The sequence below is a fragment of the Cylas formicarius genome, unplaced genomic scaffold (genome assembly GCF_029955315.1).
Source record: "Cylas formicarius isolate icCylForm1 unplaced genomic scaffold, icCylForm1.1 PGA_scaffold_1__22_contigs__length_36826433, whole genome shotgun sequence".
NCBI classification, from domain to species: Eukaryota; Metazoa; Arthropoda; class Insecta; order Coleoptera; family Brentidae; genus Cylas; species Cylas formicarius.
In genome coordinates, this window is record NW_026844264.1 from 18,476,247 (window position 1) to 18,497,725 (window position 21,479).

General features: G+C 33.0%; 1 protein-coding gene across 1 annotated transcript; it reads right to left on the reverse strand.

Moving 5' to 3' along the window:
• Window positions 1–1,003: 1,003 nt before the first annotated feature.
• Window positions 1,004–4,933, reverse strand: LOC132697105 (uncharacterized). Its single transcript, XM_060662397.1, has one exon. It carries the CDS (start codon window positions 4,931–4,933, stop codon window positions 1,004–1,006), a length of 3,930 nt encoding a protein of 1,309 aa, XP_060518380.1.
• Window positions 4,934–21,479: the final 16,546 nt, after the last annotated feature.

Here is a 21,479-nt window from a genome sequence, read left to right on the forward strand (position 1 = left end):
TGTTCTCTCGCGATTTTACTCGCTGCTGAAGTTCTGATATATATTCTTTTGACCATCTCGACCAAAAATGTTGAGAAAGTTTTTGCATGCGTTGAAATCTTGAGAGAGTGTTCTCCTTCAATTTGGTGAAGTCGCAATCTGGTATGGTGTTCATTGTTTCGCCAATTAGAAAGTGCGCAGGGGTTAAGGGGTTAAAGTCGTTAGGATCTTGGGTCATAGGATAAAGTGGTCTGGAATTTAAACATGCCTCTATTTGATAGAGAACTGTGCAAAATTCTTCAAAATTTAACGACGCGTCGCCAATTACTCGCTTTAAGTGGTATTTCACCGATTTAACACCGGCTTCCCAAATGCCTCCGAAGTGGGGCGCGCGTGGTGGAATGAATTTCCAAAGAATGCCATCATTCGATAGAGAATCAGAAATCTGTTTATTGTTAGCGTTAAAAAATTGTCGAATTTCGCTGTTCGCGCCTACAAAAGTAGTGCCATTGTCAGATAATATTTGCGAACATTTACCACGTCTTGCCATGAATCTCCTAAGGGCTGCTAAAAAACATTCTGAAGTTAGGTCAGAAACAACCTCTAGGTGGATTGCCTTTATAGCAAAGCAAACAAATAGTGCAATGTATGCTTTGGTTGTTTTGAAATTTCTTCCCTTTCTATCTCGAAGTAAAAAAGGTCCAGCAAAATCGACGCCAGAAATAGAAAAAGGACGAAAAGGAGTTGTTCGTGTAGCAGGCAAATTTCCCATGATGTATTGTTCGGGTTTGGCATTGAAACGAAAACATCGTATGCATTCATGAACAACCTTTTTAACAAGATTACGACCGGACAATGGCCAAAATGTTTCTCTTATTGAAGCTAAAAGAGCTTGGGGTCCACCATGCAATAAGGCTAGATGTTCATGACGTGCAACCAGAGTAGAAAAATGATGATTGGACGGTAATACGAAAGGGTGTTTTTTGGAAAAGTCAAATTGTGAAGAGTGAAGTCTTCCGCCAACTCATATAGTTTGAGTGATTGAATCAAAGAACGGGTTTAAACTTAAAAGTTTACTTTTATTGTCAAGTTTGGAGTTCGAAAACAGTCTTTGGTAATCATCAGGGAAGCTTTCAATCTGTAACAGTCGAATTAAATGGTTTAAAGAATTACATAATTCGGAAGGCGTTAAAGAACCAAAAGTACGTGTATTTTTTTCTTTACGAGTATTGTTTATGAATCTATGTACATAGGCAAATACTCGTTTGAGTTTTAACAAAGACGAAAATCGAGAAATGGGAATGATTTTTTCATAAGTCGTGGAAATTAAAGTTTTTTGCCGCAGCTCTGGCAAAATAGTTGCCTTTTTACAAGGTATTTGTGTGGGCCAATGATTTTCTGATTGAATTAACCATTTTGGGCCATGAAACCAAATTTCTGATTCTGAAAGTTTTGTCGGTTCGATGCCTCTGGAACAGAGGTCAGCGGGATTGTCAAATGTATTTACATATTTCCAAGAATCTGGAACTGTTAAAGCCTGGATTTGTGATATTCTGTTGGCCACAAAGGTTTTTAGTAGAGAAGGAGATGTGGATATCCATGAAATAACAATGGTCGAATCACACCAATAAGTTACCCGTTGGAAAGTGATGTTGGTTGATAAAATTACCCTTGATGCTAGTTCAGCTAGCAACAACGCACCACAAAGTTCCAGTCGTGGAATGGTAGTTTGTTTTAATGGTGCAACGCGGGTTTTGGCAGTGTAAAGTTTGGAAGTTACGTTTCCAAATGTATCTGTACAACGCAAGTAAATACAGGCTCCATAAGCCTTTTCAGATGAGTCCGAAAAGCCATGTAACTGGATAGAAATTGGATTGATGCAAAGTACATGTCTTGGAATTTTTACCTTATTCAGGTGAATCAACTGCGAATGGTATTTTGACCATGTGTAATAAAGATCAGTGGGTACTGATTCATCCCAGGAAATTTTTAGTTTCCAAAGTTGTTGTAGTATGATTTTTGCAGAAATCGTTACTGGTGACAGAAGACCAAGGGGATCAAAAATTTGTGAAATTATAGAAAGAATTTGTCGTTTAGTTACTTTGACATGGTGTCGTGAATTGATAACATATTGAAGATTGTCGTGTTTTGAATCCCACAATAATCCAAGTGTTTTGTTTTGCTCTTCTCCGATGTGAAGAATGTTGGATTCGAACTTTGACTGAATTGATGTGTCATTTGATGACCATTTTCGAAGTGGAAAACCATAATCATTCAAGAGTTTGGAAAGTTTATCCTTTATTTCTTGGACTTCTTCTTTGGTGTCGCCACCAGTTAGAAGATCATCTACATAAAAATCATGAAGGATGATGGAGCAAATTTTTGGTAAATCGTTTTTATGCCGATGAGCAACCTCGTGTAATGATCTTATGGCGAGAAATGGGGCAGAAGTAGTACCGTAGGTTGCAGTGTTAAGATTGTAAACAAGACACTCGTCATCGGGGTTAAAACGCCAAATAATTCTTTGTAATTTGCGTTGATTGGGTGCTATGAGCACTTGTCTATACATCTTAGCAATGTCTGCGCTTAAAACAATGTTGTGTCGTCTGAATCGCAGAAGGATGTTAAATAAATTGTCTTGTATGGTTGGACCTACTAACATTAGATCGTTGAGTGATATACCTGATGAGGACTTGGCAGAACCATCAAATACAACTCGTAACTTGGTCGTTGTTGAACTCTCCTTGAACACACCATGATGAGGAAGAAAGAAACCTGAACTGTCTTGTTGGTTCTCATCAAGTGACATGTGATTGAGTTTTAAATACTCATTGATGAATTCATGATATTGAGTTTTCAAAATGAGGTTTTTATTTAATTTACGTTCTAAATTGAGAAATCGATTGGTTGCTATTGCTCGAGAATCTCCAAGTTTTGAGATGGAGTCCTTCAATGGCAACGTGACTACGAAACGACCGTCATCATTTCGAGTGGTGTTTTGTTTGAAGTGATTTTCACAATAAATTTCTTCATTGGACAAAAATGTTGTTTTTGGATATTCTTCTAACTCCCAGAATTTCGTTAGTTCAGTTTGTAGAGTTTGATCAGTTGAAAGGTGACAAAAATGTGTTTGAGAAGTGTTGAACATTTTAGCTGTAACTATTGGACCGGAAATTATCCACCCCAACTTAGTTTTCTGTAATATTGGAGCATTTGTACCTAGTTTGATTTGACCAATGCACAAGAGGTCCCAAAATGTGTCAGCACCAATCAGTATGTCTACTGGAGCAGGTTGGTGAAAATCAGGGTCAGCAAGTGTGAGATTATTTGGAATTGTTAATGTTTCCCTGTTGATTGGAAACGCAGGAATATCTCCGGTTATGCTGGGCAGCACCAAGCATGAAAGTGTTCTCCGAAAGTTGTTTGTTTTGGAATTAACTTCAACAGAGACCATGTAATTTACGGGATAATCCAATTGATTGATTCCAAAAATCGAAATTTCAACTTTAGTTTTGGGTAGATTTAAAATGTTACAGCAACGTTGTGAAATGAAATTAGATTGACTGCCGTTGTCAAGCAAAACTCGGCAATCGTGTGGAGTTCCAGATCTGTCAAAAATTGTCACGACTGCAGTGGAAAGTAAAATCTGAGTATTGATTGATGTGTTGACGGTCAGTGTAACAGAAGTGCTGCTGTTAGTAGAAGTAGCACTGTCGCTATCGTTGGCTGTGGTTGTGGTAACAGTGTTTTGTGTGGAATCCTTGTTTGGGAAATGCAAAAGCGTGTGATGAATTTTACCACACTTTCTACAACCTGTAGACTTACAATCCTTTGTAGAGTGTGTTGTATTTAAACAGTTTATGCAAAGGCGTAAATGTTTCGCTGCGTTTAACCTTTCATTTGGACTAAGTTTTGTAAATTCAGAACAATAATAAATTGTGTGGTCTTTTTCACATAAAGCACATTTTCTTGTTGACACAGCTACCAAAGATTTTGAAGATTTGATAAATGATTGTTTGTAAAATTGTTGTTGTTTTAAATCGTTTGATTCTATTGATTCTAGAATCCTGCATCGTTCCTTTAAAAAGCTAGTTAAACAATCTAAAGTTGGTAATTTATTAGTACTGTTTTGAAATTCCCAAGCGCGACGGGTAGAGTTGTCAAACTTGGAGGAAATCAAATAAATTAATAAATCATCCCATTGATCAGTGGGGCAGTTAAGAACATTTAAAGAGCGTAGGTTTTTTTGCATTCCATCTAAAAGTTGTCTCAAGCCCTGGTGAGATTCTTTTGTGATGGTAGGCAAGTTAAAAATTGCTTTAATGTAATTGGTGACTAATAAATGTATATTTTCAAAACGTTCTTCAAGCATTTTCCATGCGACGGAATAATTCGCATCCGAAACTTGCAAAGATTTTATTGTATCAGCAGCGGTACCTTTCAGTGAAAGCAGCAAATAATTAAATTTTTGAACATCCGCAAGGGCACTGCTTTTGTGGATCACTGATAAAAAGGTATCTCGAAAGAATAACCAATTTTCTGCAGCTCCGTCGAATGTTGGCAAATCTAACGTTGGAAGTCTAGTGCTCATTAAGTCATTATTTGCAATTTGTGGCGAATTTTGACTATTAGGAGACTGGGATTGAAACATAACACTTTCATTGTTAATGGAAATGAAGTTCCTAACCTCCGAAATAATTTTGAAGTACGTGTTTTCGAAACTTTCTCGTTCAGGAGCGTGTAAATTGTCATAATTGGTGTCACAATTTTCATCGGCAGATTCAATCTGCAGTTGTACGTCATTAAAATCGTCTAATAATTTTTCAGCTCTGTTCAAACGTGTTTGTAACTCATCTAAATTTGTTTCAGCGCCTTTTATAGAGTCAAAATGGTTTACAAATCGCGTAAGAGAGCTTTTAATTGCTTTTCGTTTGTTTTTGTTTACATCAGCCATTTTTTCAAATGCAATGCGGTGTTAAAACGATCTAAAATATCACTAACACGTGTAATTGTGTCAAATACAAGCAAAGAGAACGAAATGTTGAAAATAAAATGCAAAGCAGTTGTCAAATAAAGGCGATAAATTGCTAGGAAGCGTGAAAATGGAACGCACTTACGTCGCAGGTTGTATTCAAACCTGGTGCAGTGGTTTCTGGCTCAAGCCGTTGAAGATGATGTCCAAATCGCCTAACGTAAAAACGTCGTAATTGTCGGGTCGGCGGTGCGTCGCTGAAACGTGAGCGGCGCCGTGAAGTCGGTAGACGGAACAGGGAGAAAGGCGACTCGGTGTAGCGGCAATCGCTTTTGCAGGAGCGCAGCAATTCACAGGTTTTTCACTTTTTTTTTTAACACTTGTTGGTGGTTCAAAATCCGGTTCGGAGGAACCAAATGTTGTGCGGTATCGAAGTACCAGTAAAAATTTTGAGAATTTCACGTTTTTTAATGTTGTTATTGCACTGGCGGGAGCTTAACGACCCGTTATCCTGTTCGTTTTCGTTCGGGAAAGTTCGGTCAACACAGTTGTCGGTCTGGGCGCTTGGCGCGTGATTTCAAATTTTAATTTAGTCACATTTGCACTAACAATAACTTTCGAACGTTGTGAGCTAGACGGTTCAAATTTGGCTCCGTTTTAACAGTCGACGGGCTGCACAAAATAAGTTCAAACAGCCCCGGTCGAACATTGGCGGCCATCTTTTCGTTTCGATTTTCGACTGTTTTTTGGACATGGCTATGGAACGCAATAAGTGTCCAAAATTTGAATCTATCGCATAGAACTTGGCTTCCTAACGGAACCTATTGAAATGGTTGTGAGGGCTGGGGGGTCGGGGAGTTTTTTTTTTAATTAAAAATCGCGTTTACAGGGGTTCAACAAAAAAATCAATTCTCGAAAACCCTTTGCGCGATCGAAAAAAATTGTGAACGAGAGGATGTGAGAGATCGTATTCTAAAAATTCTTATTCTTCATAATTTTCAAGAATCTACATGGTGTGACCGGCATTCGCAAAAATCTAAAAGTTGGTGTTCCCTAATAATGGTAATTGATTATAACTAGTAGGCTGTGTTTCAGTTGTCACTTTGTTTTACATGACCATATAGCGCTTATGGACAGCTAAAACTTCTACATTTAAGGTTTTAGCATATTGTACAGGGTGCTCTGGATATTCGATGCAATATTAAAACTTGTAGTAGGTATCTCAAATTTGCAGCTATGTCTCAACCCACACTTACATAGTTAAAATTGAGCGCAATCAAATACCACAAAATTCAGTGCTGTAACAGTTAATTCAGGCATTTTTTCGATTAAATAAAGGGTTTTTCAATTGTGGCCAAAAATATAAAAGACAATGAAAATTGTCCTCTTCCAAAGTAAATTATTAGCCTTAAATCAAAATTCGTAAAAAATATGGCTAATTGATCCAAACAGTATTATAGGCAACGTCGAGAGCTGCAATTTTTGTATTTACGGTTTTCGTCGATCACGTACGTTGCTTGAAATCTAAATGAAAATCGCTATTTCTCGCACTCAATCCAGATGCCATAACGTCATTTACTATGACGGCCTAGTGCATTTGTTCCAGAAAAGAATTATTTTCTCGAAAACCATTTACTCCATTGGAAAAATTCATCGCCTGGAAAACATGGGAGATCCAGGACCATAACCTCTACAACTGGCAGTTTTTCAATTATATACAGGGTGTGTTGGTAATGAGCAAAAAATATAAAAGATCCTGAAAATTGCCGTCTTCGTGATAAATTATTAGCCGTAAAAGAAAAAACTATAACACATTTGATAATCTGGTCTAAACAGTATTGTAAATTGTGTAGTCTGTCATACAGGGTGCGCGAGATATTGGGAAAAAAAAGTTTTGTATTTACCAAAGTTTTGGTGTGGGTATTTACTAAATCTTACCGTAACTTTCAAATTAAACGAGACGTGAGAGTCGCTTTATACAGAGTGTCTGCACAATATAATTACATCGATTTTGGGAAAAAGTTCCATAGCACGATAAAAAAAACATTGCTTCCCTTTTTTGACAATAAACCGTAAAGCGGCTGCTTTTTGAAATAAAAAGCTGCTTCGCGCTACCTGCTACCCGTTGCCCCCGATTTTTCGAAAGCAATATTGTATGTTCCTACCATATTAAAAATTTAGACATGGATTGCTATGTTTATAAGTTCAAAGAAATAAATAAATGGGAACAGGAAAGAAATAGACATCTAAAATCGATGCTAGATATAGCATATTTAGCTTCTTGAGACTCAAGTAAAAGAATTGAAGCATAAAACCAGACTGCTACAATCAAAATGGGATCGACGGTGGCTGACTATTTTTTTTATGTTATTTTTCGGTGCAATAGTTTAGAAAATAAGTCAATGAAAGTAAATGTATTGACAATTGTTATAGTTTTGCCTTCAAATACCTTAGTGTAGCTGTGAAAATGGCCGCTATAACCAGTTTCATTTATAAAAACTTAGTGATAGCGACGTCTGCTGCAACAAAATTTATATATTCGTCAGGACAATCTATATGGTCTTGAAAACCGGTGAAACGGGAAAACATGCAAACAATTTTTAGTTTGAGCGAAATTGCGAAATGAAATTGCAGGAATGTCATATGTTTCGTACAACTTCTGGATTCTTATTAGGATTCAAAGAATATACGTATGTTTTAAAATTCTCTCCATCAAGAGGGATCCCTCAGGAAGTCTCGTAAGTAATTTCTTGGTTCGCAAAATATAATCTGCTTACTTCTCCTTTGCGTAAACCAGGGAAACGGAGAACGGAAATAGACAACCCACACATAATTAGATTACCCCCTCTAAGCAATCAGAGAAACTTGAAGCCACTTGAAAGATTGAAGAGTCGTATCCTTTTAACAACCTGTACCATATCATTAACCCATTAAAGTATGCAATTCATTGGAAAGCAACACAGCAGAAATTTAAGCTGGTTAATGATTACGTATACAGAATGGCCTGTTATGGGATGGCACCTTGCATCAGAACCTGTAAAAAATATCAAAAAAATTGATATCGAATTTACTGGACTGTGTTGATATTTATATGTGATATATAAGATATTATAAAATGATAAAAACATAACATTAAAAACTTGAATGAAAAAAATGTCAAAAGTCATGTGCCTTTTTCAAAAAGTTGTAGATATTCGTTTTTTCGCTGCAAAAAAGGTTATGATAGCGATACGGGGTAAATAAAAAACAATCGAGCACTACTCAAAACGTCAGTATTTTGACTGTAAATTTGTAAAGCAATATTTGAGAGTTTTATGTTAGCATACGTCAACTTAGTAACTTTTTATATTGATATTAATATTTTGATTTAAAATAAGATTTGACGTCTACATAACGTTTTCTAAAAAATAAGAAAATAATGTAAAAAATACTAAAAGCAAATAAAACATATTAAAAAGATAGTTTATTGTCTGCGACATTCGGAAATATTATATAATAAATTTTTTTAAAAAACTAACCAAAACTAACAAAACAAAAATTTTTGTTTTTGATCACCCTGTATAATTAAAGTAGATTTTTAAGAAAATCAACCACAATAAAAAAAAACGCTTTCAGTCGAAAAATTCGATAAATATATTTGAAACTGCAAAGGCTGCTTTTGGCATAAAATTTAACATATGACAGAAATACTAAACTACTACTAAAGTTTTTCATTATTATTGTAATTTTCAAGTATGCGAAATTCAAAAAAGCATTTCAAATTTAAAAATATGTTTTTTCTTATAAATGTTTTTGTATTTAAATCATAAAAAGGCTAATGTATATATTATGAAAATTCCTTTTGAAAATATGAAGTTTTTCGAACTTAATTTACAAATAGTAAAAAACTTACTAAAAAGCATTTTGAAATTTTTCATTTATTGTTTCGTACCTTTTTGATATTTTTCCTGTTACTGGATGCTAAGTCATCCTGTCGTGGCTCTCTTTCAGAGTGAAACGTAAACTCATCCCAAATATTTCCGAAACTTTAAGGATTAACCATAAGCTCCGATGGACCTACTTCTGGCTTCGCGCTCTTGGCCACTTATCTTAATTAAAAGACCTAAGTTTTTGTTTTTTGGATGAGCAATGAGAACAACCAACCGAAGTCAACATATCTGGGATTTTGATAAATATGGAAAATTCGGAAAAGCAAAATAATTGTCCATATTGATTTTGAAATAAGTCGCCGTAATTCCGATTTTAAAGAAAAATAATATGAATTTTCGAATAGGACACGATCATAAATACTAGGTTTATTTTTATTGTAAAAAATAAGAGTAATTATTTTATTTACTATAAGATTAGCAGGTTCTAACAATTTATAGAATATGGGAAAATATGACACTGATTTGACAGTTTGAAATAGTCAAATTTCGGTTCCAATATAACCCTTTTCAGATTTTTCCGGAACAACATTTCAGACCGAACAAATATTAATGAGAAATAATTATATTATCGTGTGTTGTATGTGTTGGAGTCTGTGGTAAATGGGTCTCATATGCTGGTATTAGAAAAGAGGATGTTGATAGCTTTATATAGCGGAAAATGAGTTGGAAATGTAAAGAGTGTTCGCGAAGTCTTATAACCAGTAAAACCAAAATAAGACAGAGATTTGCCTTTCTAACTAGTTCCGAGGAAGAAATGCAACCCGTAATTTCAACAAATCCCTCGCAGTTCTAATATTCTACCGCCCACGAAGATTCCAAAACTAGTGTCTGGATTAGATGCAGACAACGCAGCTATAAATAAAAATTTGTTTGGGCTGAAAATGGAGAACTTAATAAAGGAAATGTGAAAAAAAATGACATGTTTATACAATCCTTAGTTTCTAATAATACGGAAATAGAAGAAATAAGAGCAACTTAAAAACATCAAAAAGAAACTGAGGCGCTGAAGAGCAGATATGCAAAACGAAATCAATAAAAAAATTCAACACTGCGAAAATTCAGGCCGAACTGCGATCGAATAACATAATCATTATGGACGGGACTTTCAAGTTCTGCAGATGTAACCGCACTTTCCACGAATGTTAGCCTGCTTTCAGACCAAATTAGTAAACTCCCTAGTTAAAAGAGTCACAAACCTATTAACTCTCAAATGTTTAAAAATGCGATAGTAAAAAGGCGGAAAGCTGAAGGTATTCTTAATTCACTCGTTTAGATAGAACAATATTTCAATAAGGTTTGTAGTAGAGACACGAGACACTTGTTTCGTGAGGCTAGAGGGTTAAGAAGTAAAGATTATAGATATGTGGATGTTCAGAAAATTAAGGAACTATTTAGCTATGAGATTCAATAATGATATTACCATAATTTATATAAAGTAGTGTTAGAATATTTTTCCCTCTTACGGAAATTGAAATTTTTTATAACATTAATAATGATGATCAAAATGTTAAAGAATTATAATATATGACATCTAAACATTACAGGTGTGTGTGTGTGTGTGTTTTAACATAATGTCATAAAATACAGGGTTATTTACCTGAAATGTCGGTTAGGAATTGGAGTTAACTACGTAACACATTTTTAGGCATGCGGTGTTGACAGATATAGTCGTAACGTATACTAACTTCCGTTTTTTAAATGGATCACCCTGTATATTATTGTATTTTTGGATTCTGCGAAACATTCTGGAACTTTTTTATGTAACATGTACCATACCTATCTTGAATGCTTTCGGAGATAAATTTGCTTCAATTCATTTAAACTGTTTCTCTTACATTGGTGGCAAATGCAATGCAGATATCGTTCATTAAATTTTCTGCACGTTCTTCAAACAATTCTTTGACACTCACCATAAAAGTAAAACAAATTCATCTTCCCTTCTCAAATAAATGGAACCTTCAACTATGAAAATGCGATTAAACGAGAAATCTGAATACATCTAGACATGTCAGTTTTTGTTTACAAGGAACGTCACCTTGGTCGGCCAGAGTGTACTACCCAGATGAAATGTGACTACTGTAATTCGCTTTAATTGCAATAGTTTGGTTTTTTACTTATAACTCGAAAATAAGTGAAAATAAATATACCACAGTTTTGTACTTTTAGATGGCAAATTATTAAGCATTGTTAAGTATTTTTCATCTCCCAAACTGTTTGGCATAGTTGTGGTACATGTTAGATAAAAAAGTTCCAGAATGTTACGCAGAATACAAAAATTTAAAAAACTAAATTTCATATACGTTACGAGTATATCTGGCAACACCGCACATTTCAGGTTTTTACCGTAAGTCATTCTCCATAAATGTCTAATAGGACACTCACCGTTAATAACCTATATTGAATTCAATATCCCCGGTTTTATTTTCTATTACGACTATGGAGGCTTTAACTCTTTTGATAGCGTGTTTATTTCTACTTCTTCATTGCACTCCGTTTTCTCAACCACAAATCTAGAAACTAGTGGAATAAATATACCTAATTTAATTGTAAACCCCGATGAAAATGTATAGTTAAGCCTACACATATGTTTATCTATCCCGAAACTCCAATTCTATAAACTTTCTAAAGGATTTGGATTTATATTTTGCAAATAAACCAGCTAGGGACATGGGGATTTTCCTTCATGATATTCTTCTTCTTCTTCAAGTGTCATGTCATTATTGAATGTTGATGGCTGCCATGTTCACGATGTCTCTGCATCTTTCCCGATTTTGTGCTACATGGAGTAACTTATCTGCGTTAAGGCCTGTCCATTGTCTCAGGTGTCTTATGCATGCAAGCCTAATCCACTTTTTCCTTCTATTTTTCCGTTAAGGATAAGTCGAAGAAAGTCATATCGAGGTCCTCTAATTATATGGCCTAGGTCTTCATGTTTTCGTCGCTTGATAATATTCAGAAGTAGTCTGTCGTGTCCCATTCTTCGAAGAACTTCATTTCTGGTTTTTGTGATCCAGGATACGGATGGTACTGCATTGTAAATAGTATGATCTCATGGTAGCACATGGTTTTGTTTTTTATATAAGGACGTTGCTAGACCGCAGGAACATGTTTAGATATGTATTTTGAAAAATTGAGATGAGATTATTTCTTCCAGCTCACAAAACAGTGAAACTAAAAAGAGTTAACTTTGGTAGGTTAGCGGATGATTTCCACTGGAATGATATTTTAGATATTCATGACCCAGAAATGGCAGTTGATCTTCTCATTAATATGTTATCTAAGATTGTAGATAGATCTCAGAAGAGTAGTAACTTTTAATAATAACTACCATAAGATAAACCAATGGATTACAAATAGTTACTCCTATAAAAACTAGAGACAAAATGAAAAAAAACTTAATAAAAACCCCACACCTGCATTACTTACTGAATATAAAACTTTAAATTTATAATGAATTTTAAAAAAAAAAATTATATGCAAAAAGTAAATGAAAATAAAAAAAATATTTAGTACTGAAAACATATTCTTAAAAGAACATGATATTTTAACAACTGATAAAAAAGAAGTTATTAATATCATCAATGAATATTTTACCATCATAGAAGAAAAAATGGCGGAGCTCACTAACGAAATTACTACGGAATTATTACAGAAGGCGTTTGATACAGTGTCACATGCGCAATTAGTTGATGTACTTGAAAAGTATGATATCCGCGGCATTATTGGCGACTTGTTTAGAAATTATCTAACCGGTAGGCCTCAATTTAGAAAAATAAGAAAACTTAATTACCCCTTAAAATAGATATTACGGGGAAAAACCTTTCCAACTTTTCAGAAATATATATTGACAATTCAGCAGAACCAATTAAGAAAACTAATGTTATTACTTGTTAATGTCACCATAGTGTTCATGTGCTCATCTTCAACTGCTAAGAGTAATATAAAATGATATAGTTAAAATTATGTTATTCTAAAAAACTCTTCCAGGTTTTGGCTGATATGCTTAATCTTAATTGTTTAGTCAGTTTAACTTTTCTGATTTTAATTAAGATTGAATTATAGTAGGTTTGTAATTTGATAAATGAGTTTATTGTTGGATTTTGACACATACAGGTTTTTTAAACCTAGGAGTCTAGGTTAGGCAGCAGTTGTAATTGTAATATTAAAATATTGTAATAATAATAATAATAATAATAATAATAATAATAATAATAATAATAATAATAATAATAATAATATTCTGCAAATGCAATGTTTATAAAAATAAAATTAGATTGCTTGCTGGCCCCTTCTAGTAGTGGAAAGACGAACTCAAACATTTCGCCGCAACCAGCGTATAAGCCGATAAAACAGAACTTGTTGGCGCTTGAGAATAGGATAGAACTTTATTTGTATTCCAGGCTGAGCACTATTTAACACACTCCGACAGATGTCGCGCCGCTCGAATATTTTGTTATTTTTGAAATATTTTAAAATCCGAAATTTCCTAATACAAAACTTAACAGAAATTAAATGAAACAATGCTTCTCAAGCAAAAATCCTTATATGTGTAGATTTTTATGAAATATTACTTACACTAGAAGTGTGTCCCAATTGAATTGACCCTCCACATAGATTGCGCATTTAAAAAGAAAATATTTTTATTATACTTGACGCCAGAGCAGTCAAAAAAATTTCAAAATTTACACTTCCTCCTCAAGGAACTTCCTAAACATTTGCCTTATCAAAAAAGTTGATCAAGTATTTCTGCTTTCAAATTTGGCTAAACCACTGGCATCACTATCATTATAATTATAAATACCAAAATACCATAAAAATATATATTAACATCAACAAAGGAACAACTCAAAGTTGAAAAGTTCACTAAGCTTATCAATAGATAGGCAAGCTGAAGAATAATTTAACAAATAGACAAATAATAGAAAAAATGAGTATTTTAGTGGAGTGTTTTCAATTCAAATTGGTTATACTGTATAATAAACTTTTATTTAGTAACTGCGAATTGATTTATGAGGTTCAATTTAATGCCAGCTCGTTATTAATTATTTATAAGAATAACCCAATAAATTTTATCGAAAGATCACATTTAGGACCACTTTTTCCGCTTCCTGTTAATATTACTGATTAGCACCTGTAACTGTATTAATTTTATGGGTCTCATAAATTGAGCACATCCATCGATTAATCTAGATTCCATTTAAAATATTTTCTAATTATATCGCTACATTGAATTATAAAAACATTAATTCGCCATATAACGATTATGAAACGTGCGTGCCATAAGATGTGATAAAAAATAAGTTCGTTACTTATAAAGGGAAGTAGTAAATACTTGTTTTAATATATAATTATAGACTGTAAATTTTGATATAATATAATAAAACATGTTAATGAATTGGTAATTTAGGTAAAGGCTTTCTTGGCTGCCGCCGCAATATTTTACTGGAATGATATTGATTCTTATCTTGACCACGCTCAGTATAAAGGGTGGGGGGAAGAGCATATTTAAAATAATTTTGTTGGTTATATTTCATTCCTGAATAAATTAGCAGGTTTCAGGTAATCGTTTTCATTTTACCATTAATCAGCACTTAAACGGCTTAAAAAAAAAACAGTTATTGCCATGTTGGAAAATAAAAATAGTCATCTATTATTTCAATCTTTAATGTATACAGAAATAGGACGCTTGAAAAATCATACTAGTGCAGGTATAGTGAAGACTATTCGGAAATTCGAGAGTTTTCCGGAAGTTCCTTCCTTCAGTTAGATTCTAAAGCTTTTGTGCTAGTGTTTTGGTTAGATTTATGTGGTAAAACATTTGTTACTTCGCATGTCTTGTGAAAAGGTTTACAACAATTACTACAAAGTACGTTGATGTTATTTTATGTTCGTGTTTTTTGTGTTTTTTAGATCCAGTAAAGTCTGCTGAATGAGTAAATTGTTTTGGTTAGTTTTGGTTAGTTTGCTGGTTTTTCCATTATATATAATAAAAGTATAAGAAGAAATAGAAATAAATAAATTTTAATAAATAAAATGGACGGTCAAAAAACCATCTAGATCTACAGCAGTACATGCATACGGTGTAATATTTTCGTTGTTTTTTTTCCTCCCATAAGAGATGAGACTGCTTTCTCTGGTTGTTAATTTTTCAATTATTTAACTCATTTTGCACTGTAAGTTAATTTTATTAACAACTTCAGGCAAAATGTTTTGTTCATATTGTAGCCAAATCCAAATCCTGTCAATTAATTTCTTTATATATTATATATAAAAATTAGTTAACTGAAACAGCTTAAAGGTACATAATTGTTACCCAATACTCACACCCATAATTTCCGAAAAACTCTCAATGCAAATTATTTTTATGTGCTTCGTTGCAATCTATTGGTAGGGAAAGATTTAGGCACATACTCTACATAATTTTGAACATAGTGCTCAATTTTACAGCATCAATTGTTTTAGTCACTAAAAAAACCATTGCTATTATAACTATTTTAATATTATGGATAATTTGTTTGTGCTTTTGGGTAAGAAGTGACATTTTATTGTACTGAAATGGATTGTCATGTAAAGTTTGAAATGTTATACTTTAAGATTTTAAATATGATGAATTGAATAGCAGATAATGCAGGTCAACATACTAATTATGATATTGACTGTATGCATCGCAACGAAAATTTTTAGAAAATTCATAAATATTTAATGTAATATCGAATCGTCTACGTGGGTGGATAAGGACTAAAACGCATAAATGTAAAGTATAATTCCAAATAATTGTGGCATTATCTCCGTGTACAATTTAATTTAAATGACATGCTCGATTACGCCGAAAGGCATTATTATATTTATGCATATATATTGAAGTAGTGGAATTCAATATGTGCAGTAAAGCGCCAGCAATCATATGGAGATTAAGGAAAAGAAGAGTAAAGTATATTTATTACTTATATGGGTATATTTTTTACTTAAATCTAAAAATAGCTCACGAATAATAAGTAGTCTGATTGTTCATCGGGTTTCGCAATGAGAAAGGACATGAAAAAAGCAAAAAAGTAAAAAATATGAATATGAAGGAATATTAAATGTCTCGTATCTATTAATGAAGAACAACCACGTATTAATAAATAAAAGCTAAATGCTCATCTAATATGGAAAAAATAAAATGCCACTACCACTCAAATGATTTTGATTAGATTTTTCATAAACATTTTTGATATAATTTATTTTTGTTATACTGTTAGTATTCATAACTAATTGTGTAGTGCGACAATTGTAAAAGAACTGAGAACGTGTAGTGTTCTGCTGATGATTTGCTAAACCACGTTCTAAGGTTTGCTAACCAAGATATCCTCCTTCGACCTGGTGCTCTCTTAATGTTAATTTTTGCTTTTGAGGATTTGTTGTTATAACCCATATCTATTTGGTTTCCTCATTATGTGACCGAGATACTAAAGTTTCCGACATTTTACGGTGCTGTTTCTTTATTTATACGTCGCAATACTTCTATGTTGTTAATTTTTTCTCTCCAAGATATTTTCTCCATAGTTCGAATGCTTCCAGTCTCTTGGTGGTTTCTTGAGTGAGTGTCCAAATTTCTACGCCATACAGAAGGACCGAGAAGACGTAGCAACGCAATAGTCTGATTTTCATGTGTAAGGACAGATTGTGACTCTTAAAATAAAAGTGAGCTTATTTTAATAAATGATGATGCCAGGCTAAAGAAATCTGGTAAAAAAAAAACAATTCAGCTCCTTTCACTTCGATTAAGTTTCAGGAACTTTTGGCAAGTCTGAAATGTAAAGCTTTTGCGCTGATGTCAACAGTCTGAAGATTTACAGGGAGACTTCAAAATAATCCCTTCAGCCGAATTCAACAATTAAACTGTCCTAACGTTAGTTTTTGTAGATCAATTATATATATATATATATATATATATATATATATATATATATATATATATATATATATATATATATATATATATATATATATATATATATTCTCACGTATTGATTCACGGATGGAAAAATATGATGACACTATATTCCGGGATATCATCCGTTCGCTCGTTGAACTCCGACTGGAATCCTGCATCCGACTGGAATCCTGCAAATCCTGCATCCGACTGGAATCCTGCAGACGTTTCGCCAAAATCTCACTTGGCATCTTCAATGCTCAGTGTTCGAAGTGTTTTCGGAGCGCGAGCATTGAAGATGCCAAGTGAGATTTTGGCGAAACGTCTGCAGGATTCCAGTCGGATGCAGGATTTGCAGGATTCCAGTCGGATGCAGGATTCCAGTCGGAGTTCAACGAGCGAACGGATGATATCCCGGAATATAGTGTCATCATATATATATATATATATATATATATATATATATATATATATATATATATATATATATATATATATATATATATATATATATATATATATATATATATATATATATATCTCATTGTTACTTATTTTGTCTAGCAGTGTTAGTCCACAACAGCGTCTCCAATAGTCCATTTCCATTGCCAATAATCTTTTACGTAAATAATCATTTCCCATACTTAGGCCCCATAGGTTGTAATACTCTCTACAATGGTCTTATAAATCCTGATTTTAGTTTCTGCTCGAATTTGGGTACTCCACAGTATTCCATTTAACTGCTTTGTTGCATGTTTTCCTTGTCGGATGCGGTTCTTAATTTCAGCTTCACTAGTGCCAATTTTGTGATATTTACTCCCAAGTACTCGTAGGAGTCGACACATTTTATAGTTCCCTGATCTAGGATTAAATATCTGTTTGTACCTCCTGCGATAAGATATTCTGTTTTTTCCATATTAATTGATAGACCCCAAGACTTGTACGCCTCGGTCAGTTTCCTGACCATATAGTTTATATCATCCTCGTCCTCGGCAAAAATGACCTGGTCATCGGCAAGGTGCATTGTGAAGAGTTTATCATTACCAACAGAAATTCCCAAGTTTCGGCAGCTGCGTCTCCAATATTTTAACGTGGTGTTCAGGTATATATTAAACAAGGTAGGAGCGATTGAGCAGCCCTGCCGTAGGCCTTTAGATATTGGAAATTCCTCCGATAATTTCGTTCCCAGATCAATTATCATCCCAACTATTTCTCCTTGTCAGTGATGACGACATCCGGCCTGTACGACTTAATCTGTTTCTAAGACGGCCTGAGGCTGGTGTTTGCAATAAAGTGACATGTGTGAAGAACGAGCCAACTATTGGTGGGTTATTTTAGCCAGTTTTAGCTAGACAGAAACTGATTTAGGATGCTTGAGGTCCGTAAACTGATAGAGCTCATTTAGATGGAAAATACTACCAACACAACTTCGGTGAAGGATACAATCATTTTGCTAATACATAATTAAATATTTCATTTATTTGTAATCGAATTTTAAGATGCTTCTTTCTTTTAAATCAATCATATTATTTGTCCCTAGGCATGAGAAACGTAATTGTCCGTGCAATTAATGAATTAGTTATGGTTCGCGGAGGCGAATTAAACTTGCTGCTTTTCATGACAAGAATAGATGCGTCGATCTCGCCACAAAGCAAAGGCAAAGCCTAATTGTTAGAATCTAAATATATACCTTCGCCATATTTCAGAAATTCAACCGCTGTCTTATTAATCTAGATAGCCGACACAACAGTACAAATATAACGACCAAATATGGCTGCAATCAATTTTAGATCGAAAACTAAAACAAAAACTCGAAATGCACGATATTTATTATCTATTGATTAAGAATCAATATTTTAATTACTTGAGAACGATATTCTAGGAAATCATTTTACAATATTATTTAGTGCGGTGAATGAAGTCATTCGAGATTAACTTAATAACGAATTCGTGCAGAGCTCGAGGAAACTCACGGTATTTATAGTTTTTCTGACATAAGCCGAGGCAAAACGTTGAACACTAGGATGAAAACTAATTACTGTGAATATCTTAATTTAATTAAATAATTAATTAAATAATTTTGTTTATATACGCGATGGGGACGCAAAGCATCCAGATTATGCAGTCCATGTCGCAGTTTCAGCCGGAGTATTTGAAAAACAATTGGAAAAAACACTATGTTTAGTGGCATATATTATGCCTATTGCAAATAATTCAGGTCAAGGTTGATTGATTAGTGATAGTATTTCCCGCAGTACTCCCATTGTTCATCCATTGATAGGTTTAAGCCAGCTCAAACGTTATGTTTGTTGTTCATAAATGACATTTCTTTCATTACTACTGCATAGAAAAAATGTCAATAGAGCTGCTACGGAAACAGTGGATTAACTGATCGTAAGACTTGGTGGTAATGAGTAACATTTAGAATAACATTTATTATTTATATTGTCTATTTACATTACAATTATTTTTTATTTAAATTTAAATAGAGAAAAAACACATGAAATATTTTCGTATTTGAATATAGAATTACATGTGAAGGTTAATTTAAGTAAGTATTAATGAATTATAATGTAAGAGACCCAGATTCTTATCCATGGTAACATGTCAGTCAGTAAATGTTTTATGCTGTTTTGCAAAAATTTACACGAAAACTAACAACCAAACAAAAGTATAGTATTCAAAACGTTAATTACTTCAATCATTCGTTTATTAAAAAAAACATTTACTTAAAATTATTAAGTACTACTATAATAATTTTGTGACCAGTGAAACCGAAATTTTATATATATTTTTTTGTTATGTTGATATACATGTCCTTAACACAGTTCACAGTTTTAGCCAGTTTGCACATTTAATTTTTTTAAGACAGAAGCGTTAGACGTGTTCTGTGTGCTTGGTGATTTCCTGCTGTCAAAAAAATGGAATAAAGATTTTGTATCAAATTTTTTGTTAAAAATGGAATTCAGTGCTGTAAAAGACTTGAAATGTTCACAACGGCATATGACGAATTTACTATGAGCAAAAAATATATTTATAAGTGGTACAAGCTGTTCCAAGATGGCCGAGAAAACGCCGATGACGAATGTCGCTATGGACGCCCGAGCACGTCAATAACTGATGAAAACGTTGAAAAAGTTGAAGAATAAATAAATACTTTTTGATAAAACTTAAAAGTCACCTTACTTTTTGAGCATACCTCGTAGATCTGAATTGGTAATGACTAGTTTGAGCGTGATACTAGAATTTGTGTCTTATCTTTTTAAAAAAATAATTCGCCAACTATATCGCTACATGCTACTTTATTTTAAGCTACCATTCGTGCGGAACATAAAACAGGTATTCTAATTGGAAAGGAACCAAGGTTGGTACCAATTAGATTATGTGTGTCTCTGTGTGTGTCAGTCAGCACGTGTAGGTAGGTTAAACTAAAAATTCATTTTTTGTAGCTGCTTTAAAATATTGAAGTAAGCAAGTTTATTGTTTTAATAGTAGATACTAGATAAGAATTTACGGGGTGGACCCTTTCTTAAGAGATGTACAATATATAAAAAAAAATTTAAAATACAAAAGTGGTAGGGATTCACTTATACTTTGAAATATAAAATTGTTGGGAATTAATTTTTATATTTATATAAAAGTACCAACTTTCTTATTTTAACACTCTCTCTATTAAGGCACTTTTTAATTCCTCAGAACTTTTAGGCATATTGTATATATAATATCTATCTATATAACTTCTAAGAATATATATATATATATATATATATATATATATATATATATATATATATATATATATATATATATATATATATATATATATATATATATATATACATATATATATGATGACACTATATTCCGGGATATCATCCGTTCGAAGTGTTTTCGAAGCGCGAGCATTGAAGATGCCAAGTGAGATTTTGGCGAAACGTCTGCAGGATTCCAGTCGGATGCAGGATTCCAGTCGGAGTTCAACGAGCGAACGGATGATATCCCGGAATATAGTGTCATCACATTTTTCCATCCGTGAATCAATACGTGAGAATATATATATATATATATATATATATATATATATATATATATATATATATATATATATATATATATATATATATATATATATATATATAACGTACTAAGTAACAAAAAAATCAAGTGGCATAAAACTAGTCAAACGTTTGAAAGGTTCCGCCGTTATAGCATTTTTACGAGAGAGAAAGGTTGAATTCCTAATATTTCGAAATCTCTAACGTTTTCAAATACTTTCTATAAAGTAATGTTAAATACAATAAAAGTGGGAGAAAAAATAACTTTTTAAGATTTCTTCATTTACGTTTTCAATGTTCAAAATTTTTGAAATATCCACAGACCCTTCTATAAGGAAATTAATCGCAAATTAATATACACAGGCAATAAAATATGTCAGAAATTTTAAGGCTTAGGTATAGGATATTATATTATATATTATTAGAAAGGTCCGAGGAATTAGAAAATGCATATGTACAACTTAAAACGAGAAGGAAAATAGAAACAAATATTTTAAAAAATAAGTGAATCCCAAGAACTTTTTTATATTTTTTGCATGAATTATTTTTAATATTTTTTATTATAACAAAAATGTGACTTTCTTTATTGCTAAAGAGACGTCCAAATTTGCAAATCAATTAATGATTTA

Excerpts from the sequence above, each read along its gene's own strand:
- LOC132697105 (XM_060662397.1), bottom strand. The coding sequence starts at position 4,933 with ATGGCTGATGTAAACAAAAACAAACGAAAAGCAATTAAAAGCTCTCTT.